Below are 20,914 nucleotides of genomic sequence, written 5' to 3' on the forward strand. Positions count from 1 at the left end.
TCCAATAACTACGACATCTGCAGAATTTGAAAATAAAAACACAACAATAAAAACAAGTTACAATAGAATAGATTAACAATACAATTAATAATTACAAAGTATCATCATCATACCCGGTAGAGACTTGTTTACATCACTAAGTACACCGCTCTTGTCTTCATGTAACGAAATTTTATGTGGAGCATCATGGGTGAGTTCACTCAAGTTCCGTTTTTAAGAAAATGCTGATGTTATAAAGGCATTCTTTTAGATTAGTCTATAACTAAGATACAAATTGACAAAAATTGTGAAACATCTAAATAAAAGCACAATTTTCTTTAATGACATGGGCAATAATAAAAGGTACAGATTAAATAATGGGCAAATAAAAGATTGCCAGGGAAAGGCGAAGTGAGGTGTTAATTTTTGTATATTATCAATGGTCATTAATAACAAAAAATACCTCGATCTAAAACATTTTTGAATGAAAGTTTACAGTCGATTATCTGGTAAAGATCATTGACAGTGTAGATAGAGCCAGGGTGTGCAACAAGCCATTTAGTGTGGTCCTTGTCAACACTAAGATTTTTCCCCATCAGGCATAAAATCCTAATCTGTCAGTTTATGTTTAAAAAGGCGTTCACAATATATTATAATGTTATTTTACTCTTGTCGATGAGTTAAATCTTTCGCCATTCTGTCCGGCACCTTAATTACTGTGAGGGTAAGCGATAAGCGGATTGCCTTTCCCGCAGTGCTCTGGTTGTCGGTGATGTATTTCATTAGTGCCAAATTTCACAATGCTTGTTTACAACATATTGTGACGTGATAATTCCTCATTGTTATTTATATGTTATATTTGTTGGCTATGTGGCCCACCGACATAGATGTTGCACACCCCTGGTGTAGAGTATTATTCCATGTCCTAATATTATCTATTAAAAATTAATAAAGAAAAGACTGCATTTTAAATCTAATTTTTGCTTTTTTATTTTACCCAGCTATTTGAATTGTTGACATGTTACATCACATATATGTCGAATGAATTAAAAAAAGCATCAAAGCAAAACTTCATTCACTTGAAAATTTAAGCAGTTTTACATTTGCACTAGAAATGCCTCATGTACACATTGCTAAATATTTAGCTTTTTCATGAAGAGACAATATCATGAAACATTTTCAATAGTATGGTGATGAAACAATATGAGAAATAAGCTAGTATTAATGCATAGTATAAAACAGGGCTACTCAACTGGCGGACCGCGGTCCGAATCCGGACTTTTGGAGTTTGATTCGGACCGCACCTAATTCTTTATTTTAAATCATTAACCCCACTTTTATAGTTTCATTTTATAAAATGACTTTTATCATTGTATTGAATATATATGAAAAGAACTATAACACCATAATAAACAATGTTGATTTGCTATAGCCGGTCAAGGAAGTGCGTGCTTAATGATGCCGAAATATAATTTCTGGAAACACCGGACCCAAATAATTTGGAAATTTTGTATGCGGATCTTCATTAAAAATAGTTGAGTAGCCCTGGTATAAAATACAAATTAAAATAAATATTTCTAAGTATAATTTGATTCCTAATTGTTACTACTAAATACTAATATAAATGTCATTAATACTAAAGCAGAAATAATGCGCGGATCAGTGTTCACTATTAGCGCACTTTTTTGCGAAAAGTGCGAAGCACTTTCGCAACTTTTTTTAGGGACCGCGAAATAGCACTTTTTTCCCATTTTGAAGAGAAATAGCACTTTTTTCTGATTTTGAAAGGAAAAAAATTCAAAATTGAAAAATATGTTTATGTGAGTCTTAAGTTGTCAAATAAGTAACATACCAGTACTTTTGTAACTCAATTCTGCATATCATAACGATATTTACCGGAATTCTAACCTATGAGATGCAGACATAGAAGATAAAGCTTTTGCATTAACCTCAAAATTCTTGTTAATGATATGATTATTATACAAGCACGCGTATTACGCTTCTCCCGCAAAACGCTCCAACGGCGTAATCGCGGTGAGTTTCTTTGAACGAGAGCGTGGTCATGTGACATCCACGAATTGCCACAAAATGAAACGATTTTCTGGTGCAAGTTTGACGGGCCTTTGTTCCCTTCTTAAGAGATTTTACTGGATTTAGAAAGTTCTGAAACCCGACACCACATTATTTAGTAATATAATGTTCGCTTATGCAGTTATTTTTTGAACTAGAAGAAACTTTGCAAAATCATCAAATTCACAAAACACATATCATATGCCTTATTAACAGCCATTGCATTGTGACCAGGAATGTTAAAAGCACGTGTCATTTTGCGACATTGCATCCATTTCTCATTGATATGCGAGGTTATGATATTAATGTCCAGAATATTTGTGACCGTAACACAATTAAAACCGACAGACTTTTGTCATTACCATATCTTATCTTTATTATTTAGCGCTGATAATGATAAATAAGAATGTGTAATTGTAATTGTTGATTGCAATTCCGGAGGCGTATTTTCCTTACTCTCCACGAAACGAATTTTACCGCCGTCGTGGGTGCATAAAAGGAGAGAAGGGTTATAAGTTAATTTAAGGACGTACTTTTCCCGACTCAATCACTTTTATTAATACGAATCACAGCCCATTGAAAAGCCATATAGAATTCAATAACATTAATTTACAACGATTTACGGGTAAGAACTAACCTAGGGCTATCGCCAACAGGTAGAAACGATAAATGTAAGAAAAGAAATTCCCTTGCCTTTTTGTGTCATATTTTTCAATTCCTAATTTTGCACAGAGCGTGTCAGCACTGTTTTTGTAAACTTAGAAACGTCGAACCATGCAAATAATGTATTTATGGAAATTTCTTAAGATATCGGGAAAACATATTTTTATTTTAACCATGTAGAAATGCCATTATTGCCGATTCATTCACGAGTTTAGTATCAGTGTTTTAACTCAAATCTGAGTTACGTGAATACTCGACACTGAGTATTCAAGAGATTACCAATTTGCGGAGTTTTAAAATATTATTTATTACGAAAGTTACACGGACACGATCTAAAATCAAAAGCATAGAAATACCAACTATCCGCCTCACAAATATCGCATCCCGGGGTCAGTAATGGTAATATTGTTCGCCTAAAAAATTGCGACCCTAATTTACAAACTGTGATATAAATCCTACACAGAAGATAAAAATCAGGATACAATTAAATTGTGTTGTGAATGCACTCCGTAATAGTGGTCTTTAACATCTTCGCCGATGTGAACCCACAATTCTGTCCGAAATATAATATATTTTTCTCGCCACTAATCACACCGCGCATGTAAATATTCATTAAATGGCAATAAAAAATCAACTTCATTAACAATAAATTCCAAGTAATAGTTCCACATTTCATGCATTTGATTGGCGCTACATGCGAGCGCGTTTTCGTACACACAAACCATTATGAGGCTACTGATATCTGCATGTTATAGTTCTCTCTAAAATTAATTTTCGCGATTTACCCGCTGACTACGGATAAATGGTCGATGTTTAAAATAGGACTTGCAAAATATTCACCGACAGGCAAAGAAAGGTGTGCTATATGTAACTGGAATTTCGCTGTGAACGACCATACCTTTTAATTTATTAAACGCATTATGTCGTCGTGAAGCACACTTTTGGTGCAATGTTTTAATTTCAATTTTCGAGAATCATCCTCGTTGTATTTCGTGTTCCTTCGCAAATTCTGCCTATATATGATGTTTTCTACCCGATTTTAACTAACTCGCACGCAAATCAAGGCATGCCAGACATTTTAAAAAATTGCTTTTCTTTGCGTAAGCTCTGAAATAGTATAACATTAATGTAAACGAGAAATTAGGCTAAAAGCTAGTTTAAGATAACGAAACGGGGAAAGATTTTAGAAGTTCTCTTGTGTAATATTTAGGAGAAAAAGTTTGAAGGGAAAGTAGGTTAACTTATCTCTTAAAACAGCGGGTGGTGTCTATCAAAATGATATTGCTTAATATATATATCGGAGAAAAAAATCTTCGAAGTGAAAGTAGGTTACCCTATCTCGTGAAGCGGGAGATGACTTTCAAAGTAATATTGAGCAAATGTGCAATATTTTGGAGAAAAAGGTTTGAAGGGAAAGTAGGTTAGCCCTTTTTTTTCAACAACACAACAATCGATAAAGAATGAAAAAGGGAGCCGGAGAAACATGACGTCAAACAATCTTATAAAACTGGAAGAGGAGCGACTACTTTCAAGCATATTCTATCGAACGAGGAAGCGTGGTTAAAGCGATAGCGCCCAGATTTGACCTACCTACGAGGATGGAAAAAGTTTGTCATAGATTTATTATGATAAAATAGGCTTAGCTTAGAATATGAATCATCGCATTGTGTGTTAGTGTGCAATCAATTTGTGGTAGATTAATTACAATTCCACTTCCCAATATTACGTTAAGCCAATTTTACCCGTAATTATGAACGAGGCATTTACCACTTTACTTTCTTAGAAATTATTTTAGTAGGCATGGCAGAGAAAAAGAAACAACGACATGATATTTTAGAGCTTGACGCTTGGCCGGAGAAATGGAAAAGAGAGTTTCCATATATTATACACGATAAGAAAACAGGAACCGCAATCTGCACGTATGTTACTTACATTTCTGAGTTCATTATAAGAAACTTAGACAATATGGACCTTTGATCGAAGAATTCACAAACAAGGAGGCAGTAGTGATGGAATGGCAGAATCTTCGTCATGATCTGCATATTCTCCAAATACCGGCTATGGAGAACGTAAGTTCTAATCGGTAGCTACCATTTGTATTTATTTGTCGTATGCTTCTGATCTCTCATCCAACACAAACGCACTTAGCTTCGAAGCATATGAAACCTAATTTAATATATGCAAATAAATTACAGGTATGCAAGTACTTAGCGGCAGCGCCCGAGTACCGTACCCATGCTTTCAAGTTCTGGGCAAAGTCCTACAAGTTTTCGCAGCCGGTACCTCGGGGCCGAATGAGGGTTTTCTTCAATAAACATAATTAAGACGAAACACAGGTAAAAATTATTATAACAATTTTGAAAGTATGAGAATTTGAGAAAACTTCTTACTTATTTATTTAGAAAATAGGACTATATTTGATATTTATGAATACCACTTTTGTAGGAATAGGCTTAGCAGCAGACACCTAACAATGCTTCTGAGATGTGGCGGGGAGACATCCATAAAAGCAGACAAAGCGGAATCATTCTTCGTGGATGTCTTGCAACATTGGAAAGATTCCAAGCTACGTCACCACGAACGGGCTGCAGAAGCCACGCCATCCATTTTTATTCGTTCGCTTTTGTATTTTTATTTGTGAATAAAACAAATGTGTGAACTGTGCAATTTTGTTACTTGATATCGAAGCCTTGTAACTTTCTCTCGTTGAAAACAAGGGTTGACCCTCGGGATATTTGGTGGGCCACTCATGCAAAATGTATGTTAAATAAGGAAATGTATGTAAAATACCGTCGGTACTTTTTAAATAACAAATTGACCGATTGGTTCTGGCTCCGCCTGCAAATCCTTTTATGCACAGACCTCATGTGGAAACACCATGTAACAGTTATCTGAAACGACGAAACATTAATGTAATCCTAAGGCAAAGTTTGGTATCGATCTATGGCCGGCAGTAACACGAATGTGCAAGGCTTTGCTGGTCATTCGAGCAATTGACTCCGGTGGTTGATTGCAGGAAAGTTTCGTTCACGACAGGTGTGCCAAGCAGGTGTCCTTTCGTTAGTGATGAATTTGCTTCAAATCGCGACAGGTGTGCTCAGCAGGTGTCTTTCCTTGCCGATGAATTCTCTCGTTTTAATCAAGATTTAAAGGAACAGAGAGACTCTTTTTAATTCGTGAAATTCACAGAATGAGCGCTGTTTCCAGTATTTATGTCTGAAATGAGTTATAACAAAAGCTAGGGCACCTAAATTGTTAAAATCGAAAAAAGCACTTTGTTGTTAAAATCGAAAAAAAGCACTTTCGCACTTTTTTTTTCGACTGCGAAGCACTTTCGCACTCATAATTTCCTTAGAGTTAACACTGGCGCGGATCATCAAATTTTCTCATTGGGATTATATCCAGTTGGGTTCATAGTTTGCCATCTCCATAAATCTTCACACATTCGTGAAAGACTCCAATTGGCAGTCCAGTTGAGTTCTTTCTTGGCCAGGGTTGGATCAGCATGAACATCTCCTAAATCACCAAGTCTGCGTGGAGCAAATTTATATGGAATATCTTTATTTGATGCTTCTTTGAAGGCCTCTACAGCTTCAAGAACTGAATATCCTTTTCCTGTTCCAAGATTATATGCTTTGCATCCACAAACCTCATTAATATGCTTGAGTGCTGATATATGACCTTTAGCAAGATCAACAACATGTATGAAATCTCTCACACCAGTACCATCAGGAGTATCATAATCGTTACCAAAGATACTCAAAATTGGTCTTCTGCCAATTGCAACCTGGGCTACATAGGGCATTAGGTTATTTGGAGGACCTTGTGGGTCTTCACCAATTAACCCCGAAACGTGAGATCCGACGGGGTTAAAATATCGAAGAAGTATTATTTTCCACTGTGATTCAGCCTTAGCAAGATCTCTGAATATTTCTTCAATGAAATATTTGGTTTTCCCGTAAGGATTGGTAATTCCATTTCCTACTGGATGTGATTCATCAATTGGCAGTCTCTCTGGAATTCCATATACAGTGGCAGAACTGCTGAATACGATGTTGAATATATTATAAGCTTTCATGCATTCAATCAAATTGATTGTAGCACCTAAATTAACTTCATAATAATTCATTGGATTTGAAACGGATTCATTCACAGATTTCAAGCCAGCAAAATGCATGATAGCAGAAAATTTATATTTTTCAAAAATACTTTCCAAATCTTTCTTGTTACACAAATCGACATTATGAAATATCACTTTTTCACCCGTTATAGTTTCTATACGTCTAATGCTTTCTGGAGTCTTATGGCCTTCGGCAACTATGGCATTTACACAGTTATCCACAACAACTGGACAAAATCCATTTTCCAGCAAATCAACGACAGTGTGACTTCCAATATAACCAGCTCCTCCAGTGACAAGAATATATTCAGACATGTTGGAAATGTAGATTTTTGCCAGATATGACAATGACTAATAGATATTGATTTTAACGTCTAATAATTACAAAATCTTTATTAAAAATAGCTGATGTATTCGGGGCCGGCGTACCGGCGCTATTACCGGTATATTCACAAGGTTATGTACCGGATATTAGGTCATCATGAGCAATTTTATCTACTTTTTCTTATGTAACCCTAAAGCCAAATCAATCAAAATCATATCCATATGGATATGCTGCCGTGGTACCCCAACTCGAAAAAAAAAAGGTACGTCACCCCAACTCATTGCAGAATTTTTTCTGCTTTGTGCTTCCCTCTGTTCCGCGCTGTATTCCAAGTGCAGTTTAAATATTTTGTGGCGTCTGCAGCTGCCGCAAAACCATAGCGGTATTTCCATACCATGGCCGCTACGGCCAAACCTATGGCGACTGACTTTTTAGCTGCCACAAACCAATGACGAGCTGCCCTTACCGCGGCAGCAAATTGAAAACCAATGGCAGTTAAAATTTTGCTACCGTAACCACGGCAGGTGGGCCGTAAAGACAGGGCTGTCCCTTATGGTGACAAATATTGGGTAAGTTGGAACCTTTTTCTTATGAATACAGTTTTGATGAATTTGGGGTTAGGGTTTAAGTAGATATAATTCCGAATGATCAATTAAAATCTGGTACATTAATTTGTGAATATACCGTTAATACTGATTACTGAAAAGCGCTATAAAACCATGGCAAGGGCTGCCGCGGTTCGTTCGTGGCAGGAGCTGCCATGAAGTGGTACGGTAAGAACTGCGCCTCCTGTATTCAGTAATTAGTAAGACGGGAACTACATCAGCACATGCGAACACTGAGACATGTTTAAAATCAAGGGTCATGTTGTTTTGCACGCATTTGAACTTCTTTGTAATAACAAAATACTCTAACGAAATATTATTAATGAAATACCATAATGAAATACCCTACTTTCATTAATTGTGAGAATGAAATGAATACCGGTATAGTAATTCAGTAATTATTACCGGCATCTTACTGCAGTACTGTCTTACCACAAGCTGACAAGTACTTCCAACTAGCAGTCAAACTAAATGTCGTCATAAAAAATTTCAACTAGAAGTCTTGAAAATGACTTGTAAACTACTTATGCACGACACAGCATTAATTCTGTAATTGTACTGTGAACTTGGGCTAGAGTTAAAACTCAAAACACTGCCTTTTTTGGTACCTTTTTTTGCCATTTTCGTTCGAATTTAATTGAAATTGGCTCTCAATTAAATTGTTTGTCTGTTTGTAAAAATAATACAGATAGGCCTACTAGTCTACTCTACTCATGTTATATGTATGCACCCAAATGCTGTTTCTCTCATCCATAAACACAGAAACATAATTCTCTACTATATCTGTATAGCCTATACGCGCATGGGCATTTTCATGAATATTTGAGTTTTGAAAAAAATAACATTTAATAATTAAAAGGCATGAACTTTGCACTTTTACATTTTGTCCAATTCGATACAGTCTGTCGAAGTCAAAATACAGTCTGACAGTACAGCAGGTATGGCATACCGGTACTGGTAGTTCTTGTGATTCCAAGAATAGCCCCTGCCTTCAACTTCATACAGGACCACCACACTGCTCTGGGCCTAGCTTCCAATTAAACTCTTTTTGTTTGGTAGGCCTACTGAACTTCCCTCCAACTAATTTGTTTTGTTAGAAAATAATTAGATTTGTAGTATCGTACACAGGCGGCATAACGCGTTTACGTGGAGGGGATTCACCAAAACCACTAGACAGCAGCATAGGGCAGGGATGTTTGACCGTAATATATACCCGGGGATGTTTGACCCAAAATTTGATCCACTGGAAAGTTACCGTACCATTGAAAATTTTTTTGTTCCTATGAAAATAGTTTCTCGAATTAGCGCCTATAAACTGGTTTATATGTTTCAAACCATCATTTTGATTCAAAACATTCAACAACTGGCATTTGAAATTAGATTGGATTCACATACCAAAATAAATGATTGATTGATTGATTGATTACATCAATGACATTAAACAACATGATAGGCAACTCTGACGTCACTCCATAAGACTACATGCGAAAGATTGTATTTCATGATACGCTCCAATGCACATATTTCTCGTCGCCTTTCACGACCGTTTTCCGCTCGCTTTTGCTACTCGGCGTCTACTTTACGTGTAGTGCCTGCCTTTTTGCGCCTGTAACGAAAGAAAATAATCTCTATATCTAAGAAGTTTTGCTCACTTGGGAAGCTGGAATGGCAGACAAGCTGTAAAGAGTAATTCTGGACATCATAGACGTTTTTTTTATCAGAGAAGATTACAAACGCGATAGCGTAAAGATTTGTGTGGAACATTTTGCAGATAATGACAAAGTTAGTAATTTTAATGTTTGCGCTTAAAACATTGAAATTTCATTTAAAGAGAGTGTCATGCAAAACTGTTTTTACTTCTCTTAACGGTGCTGTGATACAATTCCATAACACAAAGTTTGCACCTATCGAACATGCTTCAGTAGGTTAATTTATTAGACATATATATTACATATTTAGTTAACCGTAGGTAACATTGCTGGTACATAATGCCTCGTAGATAGGTTTGTGTCTAAATTTAGGAATTTAGTTCATAGCCCACTAATTAATATTATCTTACCGATCATCTGACGATGCTCATTTAGTTTGGCTCGAGCAAGTTTTCATGAAAGACTTGTATGAATGGAAACTGCCTATATGTTTTGCTTTCCTCCGATTTTAGAAGACAAATTTATTCTGAGGGATTTGGCATATAATTCTCATTGATTGTTGGCTGTTTATGATTCCTATTAATTGTGAATTCTGATTATAACAAAGAGTTAAAAATCATTTTACGTAATTTACGGGCACCTTTTTCTTGTCAATACTCCAAGCTGAGGTAATAAACAAGACAATACTGTACATTTATGTCATCTGGAAGCAAAATATGCACACTAATTAAAAGTTTGACACATTGAGATAATACATCATGACAGAAAATACAAGTTAAAGATATGTATGACCATCACATGGTAATTAAAATTAAAAAAAAATTAATAGGGGCTGTGGAGTATATAAAGTTCAAGACAAAGAAAAGAACATAAGTTCATAGCTCATGAACTCTCAATTTTGCCTCCATTGCTTTGTGAAGGCCAATATATTCCGAGTGGCTGAATTGGTTTACCTTTATGATAGCAACGATTTTGTATTCAATATAGCGAGATTTTTTTCAATTTAATTGCAGTGATATTATTTCCCAAAGCAATGCTTGAATCGTCTAGAATAGATCAGTGGTGTCAAACTCAAGGGTTTTTGAGAGCCGCATTGCATTTTGGAAATTGTAAAAAGGGCCAAAAACACTTTTTGATAATGTATACTTGAAAGATATTTTTCAGATAGTTTTAGTTTGTGACATATATTGTGATGCAACTAAACAGTTGGATTAAGTTTTATTATTTTCTTTAATTTCAAATGCAATTACATATTAATATTTGCATTCCACTATTATTGCAAGTTACTGTATTTATTACAAAAAATCATAAAATTCTATATACAACCATCAAAATCATTTTTGAACAAGCTTTAGATAAGGAAAGAATAATACATACACTAAAAATGACTTAATCTAAATACATGGACTTGAAATTAACAAAAATACTACAGTATAAACTCAATGTTTTTTTAATTACATTTGTCCTGACGTTTGGCATCTTTTTTGTGTCACCAGCATACTAAGGCAAGGCTGAAATGATTTTATAGTACCAACTCTAACTAACGAGGACACGTGATCATGGGTTTTTCTAGATCTTTGCGAATGTTTAATTAATTCCAGTAATGCAAAAAAGTTTCTTTTATCATTTCATGAATAGATCAGTAAAAAAACAAATGACAGATACGACACGACATTTCGCGCCACATTGCATAGGATTGCTTGAATTAATATTGATATTAATTTTTAGTCACTAATTCGTTGTATATTTATATTAATATACAAACACATGGTAATTTTCTGTTCGAAGTTGGTCTTCGAAATTGTCATATTGACTGCCGAGCTTATTGTGTTTTTTTATTGTACTGATGAAAATATGACAAATTGAACAATGTGCTTCAAAATTTTGTGAAATGCAGAAATATTGCAACTTCCATTTTCTTCGAAAATGCCACCTTCTTCATGTACTTTGCGTTCAATTTATTCACTCAAGTGTTTTATTCAAGTATTCTTTTGCTAGCTTGATGTGTATTCTTAATTGGGTCAAAATGTGAACAAAAAAATTAACTTTCCAAAACTACTTTCAGTAAATTGCTTTCTGTGTGAATATTCAATTTCACTTTAAAAGGGTTGAAAAATCTATTACACTTAGATAAAAAAAACTCCAAAATACAATTACAATTATTGTTAAGCGTTCGAGGGCCGCACTGGAAGTTCTCCGGGGCCGCGAGTTTGATATCCCTGGTCTAGATTGAAGTTGTCCTAAATATAAAACAGTATTTTATCATGAATCATGATTATACCATTTCCTGAATTTCTTCTTTAGTAGGCCTACTACCAAAAGTTGATGAATCAAATATAACACAGGTGTAGTGAGTGACCCATAATCCTCATTTTCCAAAGCTGTTTTAAGTATGTCTGGCATGTTTTGTGCATTTTTACGAATAAGACCGCTTATGCAATCTTACGCTTTGGAATTTTTAGTTATTTTCCTTAAGCCCTGCAGGATGTAGGGGCCATACACAACTCTACCGGAGGGTCAAATGTCTTTGCATGTCTCCATAGGTTGTTCTTCTATTGCAAACATTTATGGAGTATTCTGATTGTATTTCTTGGAATCACACTGTCACTGATATGTCGACAGACTTCTGATATCTCCCCTTCTGCTACAGTTGTCATGTGAATAAATAATAGAAAATTGAGGTTGGACGAATAGTTGAAAGTTTTGCTTTATGTCGGCTTAATTTCTTGATTGATATACTTTCTATTTTTGCTATTGCCTCTTGTGCTGCAGGAGTCCCACAATGCTTAGACAGGTTTTCCCACAACTTTTACATCTAAAGAAAGAGAGGAGATTTAATAATTTTCGTTAAGAATAAATAAAGCAGTCTATATGATTTAGATTGGAAAAGCTAATAAATCCAATATCTCATGTTTTATGTAAAAAATGTTTTACTGAATTTGGTATATAAACCAACTAATAAAGGGGTTTACAGAAAATTACTATACAATATAGACCGGTATGAGTGAAATGTTAGGTGAACTTGTTAACCCTTTGATTCAATACGCAAATAAAAGTGAATGAGCAATAGTATGTTACAGCAATGAGTATATATCCTCACTGATTAAAAATAATCTAATTGGAGGTGCATGAACTATTTGAAACCGTAAGGGGTAAGTAAATATGCAATTCCGGCAAATGGGCAACTACGTACCGTACTGATTTAATAACTTCGTAGTATTTGGCAAAAGTCGGCTTTCCCACATGTACTTAACAGTGCAATGCCCGGGTGTGATATACAACAATAGTATTTACCTTACTTTTTTCCGATTTCTTTTTACCTTCAATTTTCCAATATATCATTAAAATCGACAACAACTGTCAAAGCAGGAACGAACACCATTAGTGCTATGCCTTGAAAGCAGCACACATCCGCTCGTTTTCGTCTCGTCAAGTATGTGCATTGGAGCGTGCTATCGGATACGATCTTCGGCCAAAAATGCCTGGGTTGCGCATCATGTTGTTTAATGTCATTGATTACATTATCAGGGGAGCGGAAGCCGATAATAAAGTTAAATCATATGGCAAACCACGACCTCTCGTCCGGTTATCATTTCATGCCGGATTGACATGCAAGAATGTTAATATTTCGACGTTTTGGCTTCAGACGGTTACGTAACGGCGACTTTACAACGCCAGTCGTGCTAAAAATACGCTCTGAATTAACTGACGTAGGTGGGCATGAAAGCAAGCTTACGGCCAAAGCGAACATCGCTTGGCATTCGTTTCTGTTTTGTGAGCATGTGGCCAAAAAACAAGTTCAATCAATCAATCAATCAATCAATCAATCAATCAATCAATTTTATTTGGTCACTCTGATACAAACAAAAAGCAAAACAACAACAAAGGGCAAACAAAATACAGAGGACTTGGAGGACGGGCATAACTCAATAATAAAGTTAAATACGTACAAGTACGTGCCCGTCCCCCCAAAACACAATAAACCAAAAACACGATGTGACCTCGGGCAATATCTTATAAATTCAAATTAAAATGTGAGACGTGTATGTGCTTTTCCTACAGATATATGGATTAAAGAACACTCGCTGCCGAAAAATGATGATGCAGTAGGCCTAGTTCAATTACGTTGCAAAAGTGACACAGTGACAAATTTTTATTTTATTTTTTTACTGAAAAACAAGCTCGGTAAATGGACTGAATGTTCCATAGCAGTCTACGCACAAATCATGGATTGGGGTGTTGGGTTCTTTTGTCGTTTTCGGTTAGTTCAGTTTAAAATCATCGTATCCGTTCCAATGCAAGTTAGGATAGGATAGGATTTTACATATTTATCCAGGGGGAGAGGAAAGCCGATAAGACGGCTTATCCATATGGCGAACCACGGCCTCTCGTCCGGTTACCATTCCAAGTCGGGTATGGGATTAGTTATATTGTTTTTCGGAAGCATGGACTTGGCAAGAACGCAGTACGGCGTACGCTACTGATCGCGTATTGTTGCATCACAATCGAAAACGTGTTTTTTGCCGTTTTCACTTTGACGTCACAGACTCGGACGATTCGATTCGAGTCCATGATCTATTACTTTACTCGGATTCGCCGAATACCGGACTCGTCCTAACAGGTTTGTGAGGTCAAAGGTCGAAAAACATTGCATCAACCCTCAACCGACGATTGAAAAATTCAGCCTATCTGTGAATTAGCTTATCAGTAAATCAGGCCTATGGCGCGTGTCTGAACATCTCATTGGTCTGAAAACTCCCGAGGTAGCAATTCTGCCTTCATTCGAAGCTCTGTTCTGCTGTTACAGTGTTGAAACTAGTCTTGTATTTGAGACCGACAGACAGGGTTTTCAACTGTAGACAAAGAATCTGATCTGACAATGTCAGGTTCTAGGTGAGTAGAGAGAGAGATTTATTTCGTCAACCAGAAAAACTACAGTCATAATAAGCTATAAATTAAAAACATATAAATTAATGTATATTTACTGATAAACATGGGAAACTTTATCTGAAATCAACAATGGAATAATATGAATTGCTGGATAATACTGAATGATGTTTACGAATATATTTGTTTATTATATGTAACTATGTTCTATGATTATTATTTTTTCATCATTTATTTATTTTTACAAAACTGTTATGAATCCACAACGTGGACCTTAAAAAAAAACATAATAATAAATAAATAATGGCTATAAAAAATACACTTTTTTCGGAAGGAGCGATACGACCATGCGGTCATCGAAGTCAGCCCCCTCTAAGTTTACGATGATAAGTTCACAGTAAAATATGACTATTAGAAATGGTTAAAGTTCACGAAACAAAATTTGGAAAAACAAACAAACAAAAAAATGAAGTAGGCCTAAATAAAAGTAAATAATTTTTTTCTGTGAAATCAATTTTTAAATGATGAGATTTGTGAAATGAAACAGTTTGGGCAAATAATCAACGATTACACTATTATTTGAAAGTGAGGAGTAAGCCCCACAAATAAAAAAACAATTTTGGCTATTGGACTACTATACTCAAATGTAAATTTGGACACATAACAATTGTTCGAATCAGCAAAGAGTCAGCCTTACATGTACGAATAAATTTCAGGAGATAAACAACATGGTACTCATGTAAAAACAATTGTTTAAAGCGAGGAATCAGCCTTATTGGAAATATGAGATCTATCATCAGTCTGTTAGTATTGCGGTACTGCAGTTCAAATTGTATTTTTATGTTTTTATCATCTTTTTAATAAATTAAAGAATTTAGAAAACCTGCAGACCTGTGTTAGCAGCATTGTGAATTGGGGTAGGCCAAAACCCTTGATCATTTCACAATTACAGATTAAAAACAGTGTTTTGATTTGTTCTCAAAAATATAATAAAGGAATTTTGATCAATTTCTGAGATTTCAATTGCTTGAAATGATAATTTATGCAATGTAACTATCACTGTACTGAATTATGTGGAACACACAATAAGAAACTATTGCCATGTCTTCATGTTGTCATAATTTTTTGGCTTCTGCTGTAATAAATATGTTCAATATCAAGAGTCATTTCAACACTGTTTTCAAATATTTCAGCAAAAATCATCATCGTCAAGTCTGTTGCCCTCAGCATCCAGATGCTCCTTTGATTGAAGATTACAGGGCAGGGGATATGGTGTGTCCTGAATGTGGCTTAGTAGTTGGTGACAGAGTGGTGGATGTAGGGTCGGAGTGGCGTACTTTCAGCAATGATAAAGACTCTAAGGTACTCTGAGTTCATGTATTTTATACTTGTATTCTCTTATGTCTGTATGTATAAAATGGCTGATCATATGAAAAATTTTTGTTGTGAAAAATCACCAATTTTTTCTATAAATAGATGTTGAATGCGAAATGATTCGATAGCTATTTTCAGATGTCATGACAGTGTTTTCATCAACGAAATATGGAAAACACTTGAAATACAAAGTTACTATTTTTTGAAGCTGGGAAATTGTTTTTGTTTTGAATTATACGATTCCTTGCTTTATCTCTCAATCAAAGTTCAGCGGCTTACCAATGGCACCCGGCAGATAAAAATGAAACGTAACAGAATGCTAAACTTGCTTAATTAGTTTTCAACCAATCTATTTGATCATATTCTATATGATTGTATAATTTGATTACAGGATATGTCTCGTGTTGGAGATGCAGAAAACTCACTACTTTCTGGAAGTGACTTGTCAACAATAATTGAGCGACCTTCTGGTCCTGGTGGAGATGATTCAGGTTATTCAGTGTGATTAAATTTCATTCACCCCTGTGGGGTATAGGAATATCAATCGTTCTTATGTACAACCTATATGAGAGGTCAGGAACCCATGGCTCGGGGGCCATATATGGCTCTTTTGGTAACGACATATGGCTCCCAGAAAAATCTAAGGCTAAGCTTACTATTGTTACAAGATTTCAAACACTTTTATAGCCAAATTTGCCAATATGTTTGAGAACGCCCAGCACATGTCTATGTTATATAGGAGAATTACCAGACAGACATTGTGACAAAACTAGGGGATTCCGGAACATCTTTCGTGACATCACAAAGCGATAGAATCGCGGAGCAATAGAATAAAGCTTAGTCTGTTTTTACGTACTAGTCACAGTATTTGTCATATTTAAATTAGATTAACAAAGCTAGTTTTTGAAATACTACGGAGATTCCTAAACGAAAGAAGGGTGATGAGTGTTATAGATTTCAACTTGTGCTGCATGTCAGCAATCCTGCAACGACAACAGGTAGCATCAGAAGTCACATTAAATGTATATTGACATTGTATGTTGACTTTTGAGCAAAAATTTCAGGCCTGATTAAGGAAGAAATGCTCTATGGCTCGCACAGAAATGCAGTTAAAATATGTACCTTTCATGGCACTCTTGACCAAAAAGGTTCTCGACCCCTGACCAATATATTAATTTTTGAATGAAGTGTTTGATTTTAATTATTTCACTTGATTCAGTAAGGTTCAAATACATGTACAACCATTTTTCAGGTTTTGCCAAGTTTTCCAACCGAAAATCAATGAATAGTGCAGACAGAGTATTAATCGGTGCTTTTAGAGAAATAGCAACAATGGCTGACAGAATAAATCTTCCTAAAAACATTGTGGTAAGAAAATTGATAAAAGTTTGTTTATGGCTTAGGTTGTCTGATTGTTGACTACTTAACAACCAAAGAAAGTTTCGAAACTGTGATCCATCAAAAGTCCTTGGCTTCATTAGTTTACTCATCCTTCTGGCTCTTGTGCAAATAGGAAACTTTGCCATTGGCAAACCTTAGGTTCAAATCATTTTTATAATAAAAATTTTGGCTCTCATGATGGCTGTCACTCCTATTTCTGAGGAGTACGATAGATCCATTTTTGATATTATTAAAAAGCACTCTAAGACGATAACCTCACAGCATTATTATTTACTAGTAAATTTTAATGTTAATTTCATATCTGGATTCTCAGGATCGTTCAAATAAACTTTTTAAGCAAGTTTATGAATCAAAAAGCTTAAAAGGTCGAGCGAACGATGCCATTTCAGCTGCATGTTTGTATATTGCCTGCAGACAAGAAGGTGTTCCAAGAACATTCAAAGAAGTGAGTGTGATTTTCACTTCACATAGCCAATTGATGCAATAAAGTGAAATTTCATTGACGACTCACGAAATGCAATCTATATATTTTGTTCTCAGATATGTGCAATATCGAGAATCTCAAAAAAAGAAATTGGAAGATGTTTCAAATTAATTGTGAAAAATTTGGAAACAAGTGTTGATGTTATTACTTCTGGAGATTTTATGGTAAGTATTCAAATTTCACTAGCGTTAACATACCTAATCCAAAGTTCATTCCTACCCATCAAACTCGGTGGGTACAAGCAGCTAGCAATACAAACATTTTAAACTATCCTACTTCAAATATTAAGTAACAATTTAATGTATGACAAGGTCCTAGCTCAGGGGTGGCCAACCTTTCACATATCATGCGCCACATTTTAAACATAATGTTTCAGATGCGCCGTAAATCTCTTGTATTCCCACGCCCAATGTCCGCTTTTTGTTGAAATTATATAAATCTATGATACACACATATATATACACACGTATATGTAGTTTTTACAATTTACAACTTCACATGAATAGAAATTAAGCAAGGAAGTATAATGAATAAAACTGATCAATTTTAAGTACCGCCTTTATGAGACTTTTGCTGCTGTTTTACTTTCGCCAGTTTTTTTATTCTTGGAGTTAAGTTTGTTACTGAGAGGAGCAGTGCATTCTTCAAATTTAAATCTGTAAGTCTTGACCTCGCTTTGCTTTTAATTAGTTTCATGGCAGAAAATGTTTTTTCACATCTATATGTCGTTCCGAAACGACATATAAAACCCTGGACAAATTTTCTCAGTTCTGGAAAATTTTCACGGGGTAACGATTGCCAGAACTTGATCATGTCAGATGCACTTGGGACTGAAGAAAGCTCATCAAATTGAATTTTCAATGATGTATGAGTTTTCAAGTCAATTAGTTCCAAATGTATATTGCTTGGCATCTTCATTATGGTTAGTTCACTAAGTGCAAATGGGTTTATAAAAGCAAGTATAGAGTCTTCTTCTTTTGAAATATCATGGAAACGACTTTCAAATAACTCTTGCAATAACTTGATTTTTTCTGTGTATATTGCCAAATTGCCATTACCAGCAGCACATTCACGGTGTTCTTTTATGTGAGATACGATTAAGAAGTAAAGTTAGGCGTAATATTGTGACAACAGGCCCTTAGTATCAATCTCTACTCCACTCTACCCTCGATTCTAATTGGCCTTTGCTAATCAGCTGTTTGGCCTAGCGTCGCGTGATTTTACTCCAGGGGCTTCTTCGAGATTAGTACTTGCGTCACAGCAAGCGATTTTACGGTTCGCTTTTGTTGACAACGGTCATTTGGAATTTGGATGGAAAAGGTGGTATTTAGGGGTCATTTTCAGCATGTTGTGGGTTGATTTATGAGAAATTTGTTGGTTGGTTGGAAAAAGGTTGTTCAATGGTTATTGGGAGATATTTGGGAAGTCTGAGCAATGGAAAATCCATGTTTCAAGCTGATAAATGACGATTTTCTATTTTTCCAGAAGTTCTGAACTTTTTACTTCAGTAGGGAAAAAATAGTAAATTTTACTAATTTTTGCTAAAAGTCTAGAATGAATGTCATAAAGTCCATCCAAAAGCTAACGTCGATAATCGCCTGTTGTTTCTAATTCCAACAAGCCGTAAGTGGGCGACGTGGAGTAAGAAGAATAGGTTTTAGGTACAATCAAAAGTCACCATGTAAATCGCAAAAAAACGGCTTGGCGTGGAGAAGCCAAGTGCAATTAACAATTTTTGCATGAAAAGGGTTAAAGATGCAATGCGCCACCTCTAATCATGCAATGCGCCACGTTTGGCGCATGCGCCATAGGTTGGCCACCCCTGTCCTAGCTAGACCAACTGTCCTGTATATATATCATATGAGTTAATTTCAACTTAATTATGTAAATTTGTGATATTGCTAGTAAATTCAGCACTAGGCAAATTTAACAAATCTATCCCATAACCTTATACTTTCCTATTTTAGTCGCGCTTCTGCTCGAACTTGGATTTGCCCAATTCAGTACAAAAAGCTGCTACATATATTGCCAGAAAAGCAGTTGATATTGATCTTGTTGCTGGAAAAAGTCCGATTTCAGTTGCAGCTGCTGCAATTTATATGGCTTCACAGGCATCTGCAGAGAGAAAATCTCAAAAAGGTGGAGTACAAATTAATTTTTTCGGTCTGTTCTATTTTTATTTCAGATTGTTTACCGGGCACTTGGTAGCTATATAACTATTTAGAGTGCTAAGCTAAGCTGTACCTTTTCTAAAAAGTGCTTTCCGACTAAGGATGGGTCTCGGAACTAAAAAGACATTCATTTTGGTATTTGTAGGAAATTCAGGAAACCAAGTGCAGCTACCAGAAAGTATTAGTTCAGTATATTTTACCTTAAAAAATATAGTGAATCAAGCCTTGTTGGATTACTTTTGCTCTGTCTTGTTCAAGTCATTCTTTCATTTTAGTACAGTTTTTTTATGATTTGCTTAATGTGGTAACCATTTAATTGAGTTATTGATTTTGTGGGATTACAAAGCTGCCAGATTTTTATTTGATCAATTTTGACACTTTCCACAACCTGATTTTTTTTTTTTTAGAAATTAGTGAAATAGCTGGTGTGGCAGAAGTCACAATACGACAATCTTACAAGTTGATGCATCCAAAGGCAGCGCAACTTTTTCCACCAGATTTTAAATTTTATATACCTGTCGAAGAGTTGCCGACATTCTGAGATACTCCACACCAACCCATTTAATTTATTTTTAACATTTATTCAACCAGAGGAACTCTGAAAACTTTCAGTCTTCTACCGCAAAATATGGTAGTTCGTTTCACTGCATATTATCATTTTTAGGAGATGCAGGCATTTTTGTGAGGAATGATTACATATCTTGTTTCTTGTCCTGGTATGTTATTCCATTAGTCTTTGTCCGCTATTCACAGTATGTAGTCTTAGTGGTATATTTTTTGAGTTTTCATTTTATCTTGATCATATTCGAAATAGGAATCACTAATGTTGTACAGTGTACAGTAGTGGTCTTAATCTGTAGATAATAACAAAATCTCATTCAGCACTACATTGGATAGTACCAACTACCAATGTTTTTTTTTAATTGACCACCAGCCAGCATGTCGAAATATTCATTTTGTAGTTACTGTGTTGTTCTATTATTCAGTAATCAGTACTTTAATTTTTTCATCATACTGAAAATACACATTATGTGACCAATGTAATGGAGAAGTGTTAATGGGGTATTTTAGTGTTGGAAGGGAGACTATATATATAAACCAATACCGGTACAGTTATTACAAAGTTAAAAGTAAAAGTACAAAAATACGACTACGGACTCTTGAATTGCATATTATGGTATTTTTA

The 20,914-nt window shown here is 35.3% G+C and overlaps 2 protein-coding genes across 3 annotated transcripts; one reads left to right on the forward strand and one right to left on the reverse strand.

Moving 5' to 3' along the window:
* Nucleotides 1-294: 294 nt before the first annotated feature.
* Nucleotides 295-7,244, reverse strand: LOC120344006 (UDP-glucose 4-epimerase-like). The gene has a single exon (XM_039413078.2). The coding sequence runs from the start codon at nt 7,145-7,147 to the stop codon at nt 6,089-6,091; it is 1,059 nt and encodes a 352-aa protein (XP_039269012.2). The 5' UTR covers nt 7,148-7,244; the 3' UTR covers nt 295-6,088.
* Nucleotides 6,169-20,772, forward strand: LOC120344011 (transcription initiation factor IIB-like). 2 transcript variants are annotated; one of them, XM_039413085.2, is made up of 8 exons: nt 14,025-14,304; nt 15,492-15,660; nt 16,064-16,163; nt 16,925-17,040; nt 17,387-17,518; nt 17,614-17,721; nt 19,525-19,696; nt 20,136-20,772. In XM_039413085.2, the coding sequence occupies exons 1-8, from the start codon at nt 14,291-14,293 to the stop codon at nt 20,267-20,269; spliced, it is 945 nt and encodes a 314-aa protein (XP_039269019.1). In that variant the 5' UTR covers nt 14,025-14,290; the 3' UTR covers nt 20,270-20,772. The 2 variants fall into 2 exon arrangements, with proteins under 2 accessions (XP_077969410.1, XP_039269019.1); XM_078113284.1 differs by lacking the exons at nt 14,025-14,304; nt 15,492-15,660 and adding an exon at nt 6,169-6,172 and having other exon boundaries at nt 16,062-16,163.
* The last annotated feature ends 142 nt before the right edge of the window (nt 20,773-20,914 follow it).

The sequence above is a fragment of the Styela clava genome, chromosome 5 (genome assembly GCF_964204865.1).
Source record: "Styela clava chromosome 5, kaStyClav1.hap1.2, whole genome shotgun sequence".
Taxonomy (NCBI): Eukaryota; Metazoa; Chordata; class Ascidiacea; order Stolidobranchia; family Styelidae; genus Styela; species Styela clava.

Excerpts from the sequence above, each read along its gene's own strand:
- LOC120344011 (XM_039413085.2), top strand. Across the intron at positions 16,164-16,924 it reads TCCTGGTGGAGATGATTCAG|GTTTTGCCAAGTTTTCCAAC; the intron begins GTTATTCAGTGT and ends ACCATTTTTCAG. Across the intron at positions 17,722-19,524 it reads TTACTTCTGGAGATTTTATG|TCGCGCTTCTGCTCGAACTT; the intron begins GTAAGTATTCAA and ends TTCCTATTTTAG.
- LOC120344006 (XM_039413078.2), bottom strand. The coding sequence starts at position 7,147 with ATGTCTGAATATATTCTTGTCACTGGAGGAGCTGGTTATATTGGAAGT.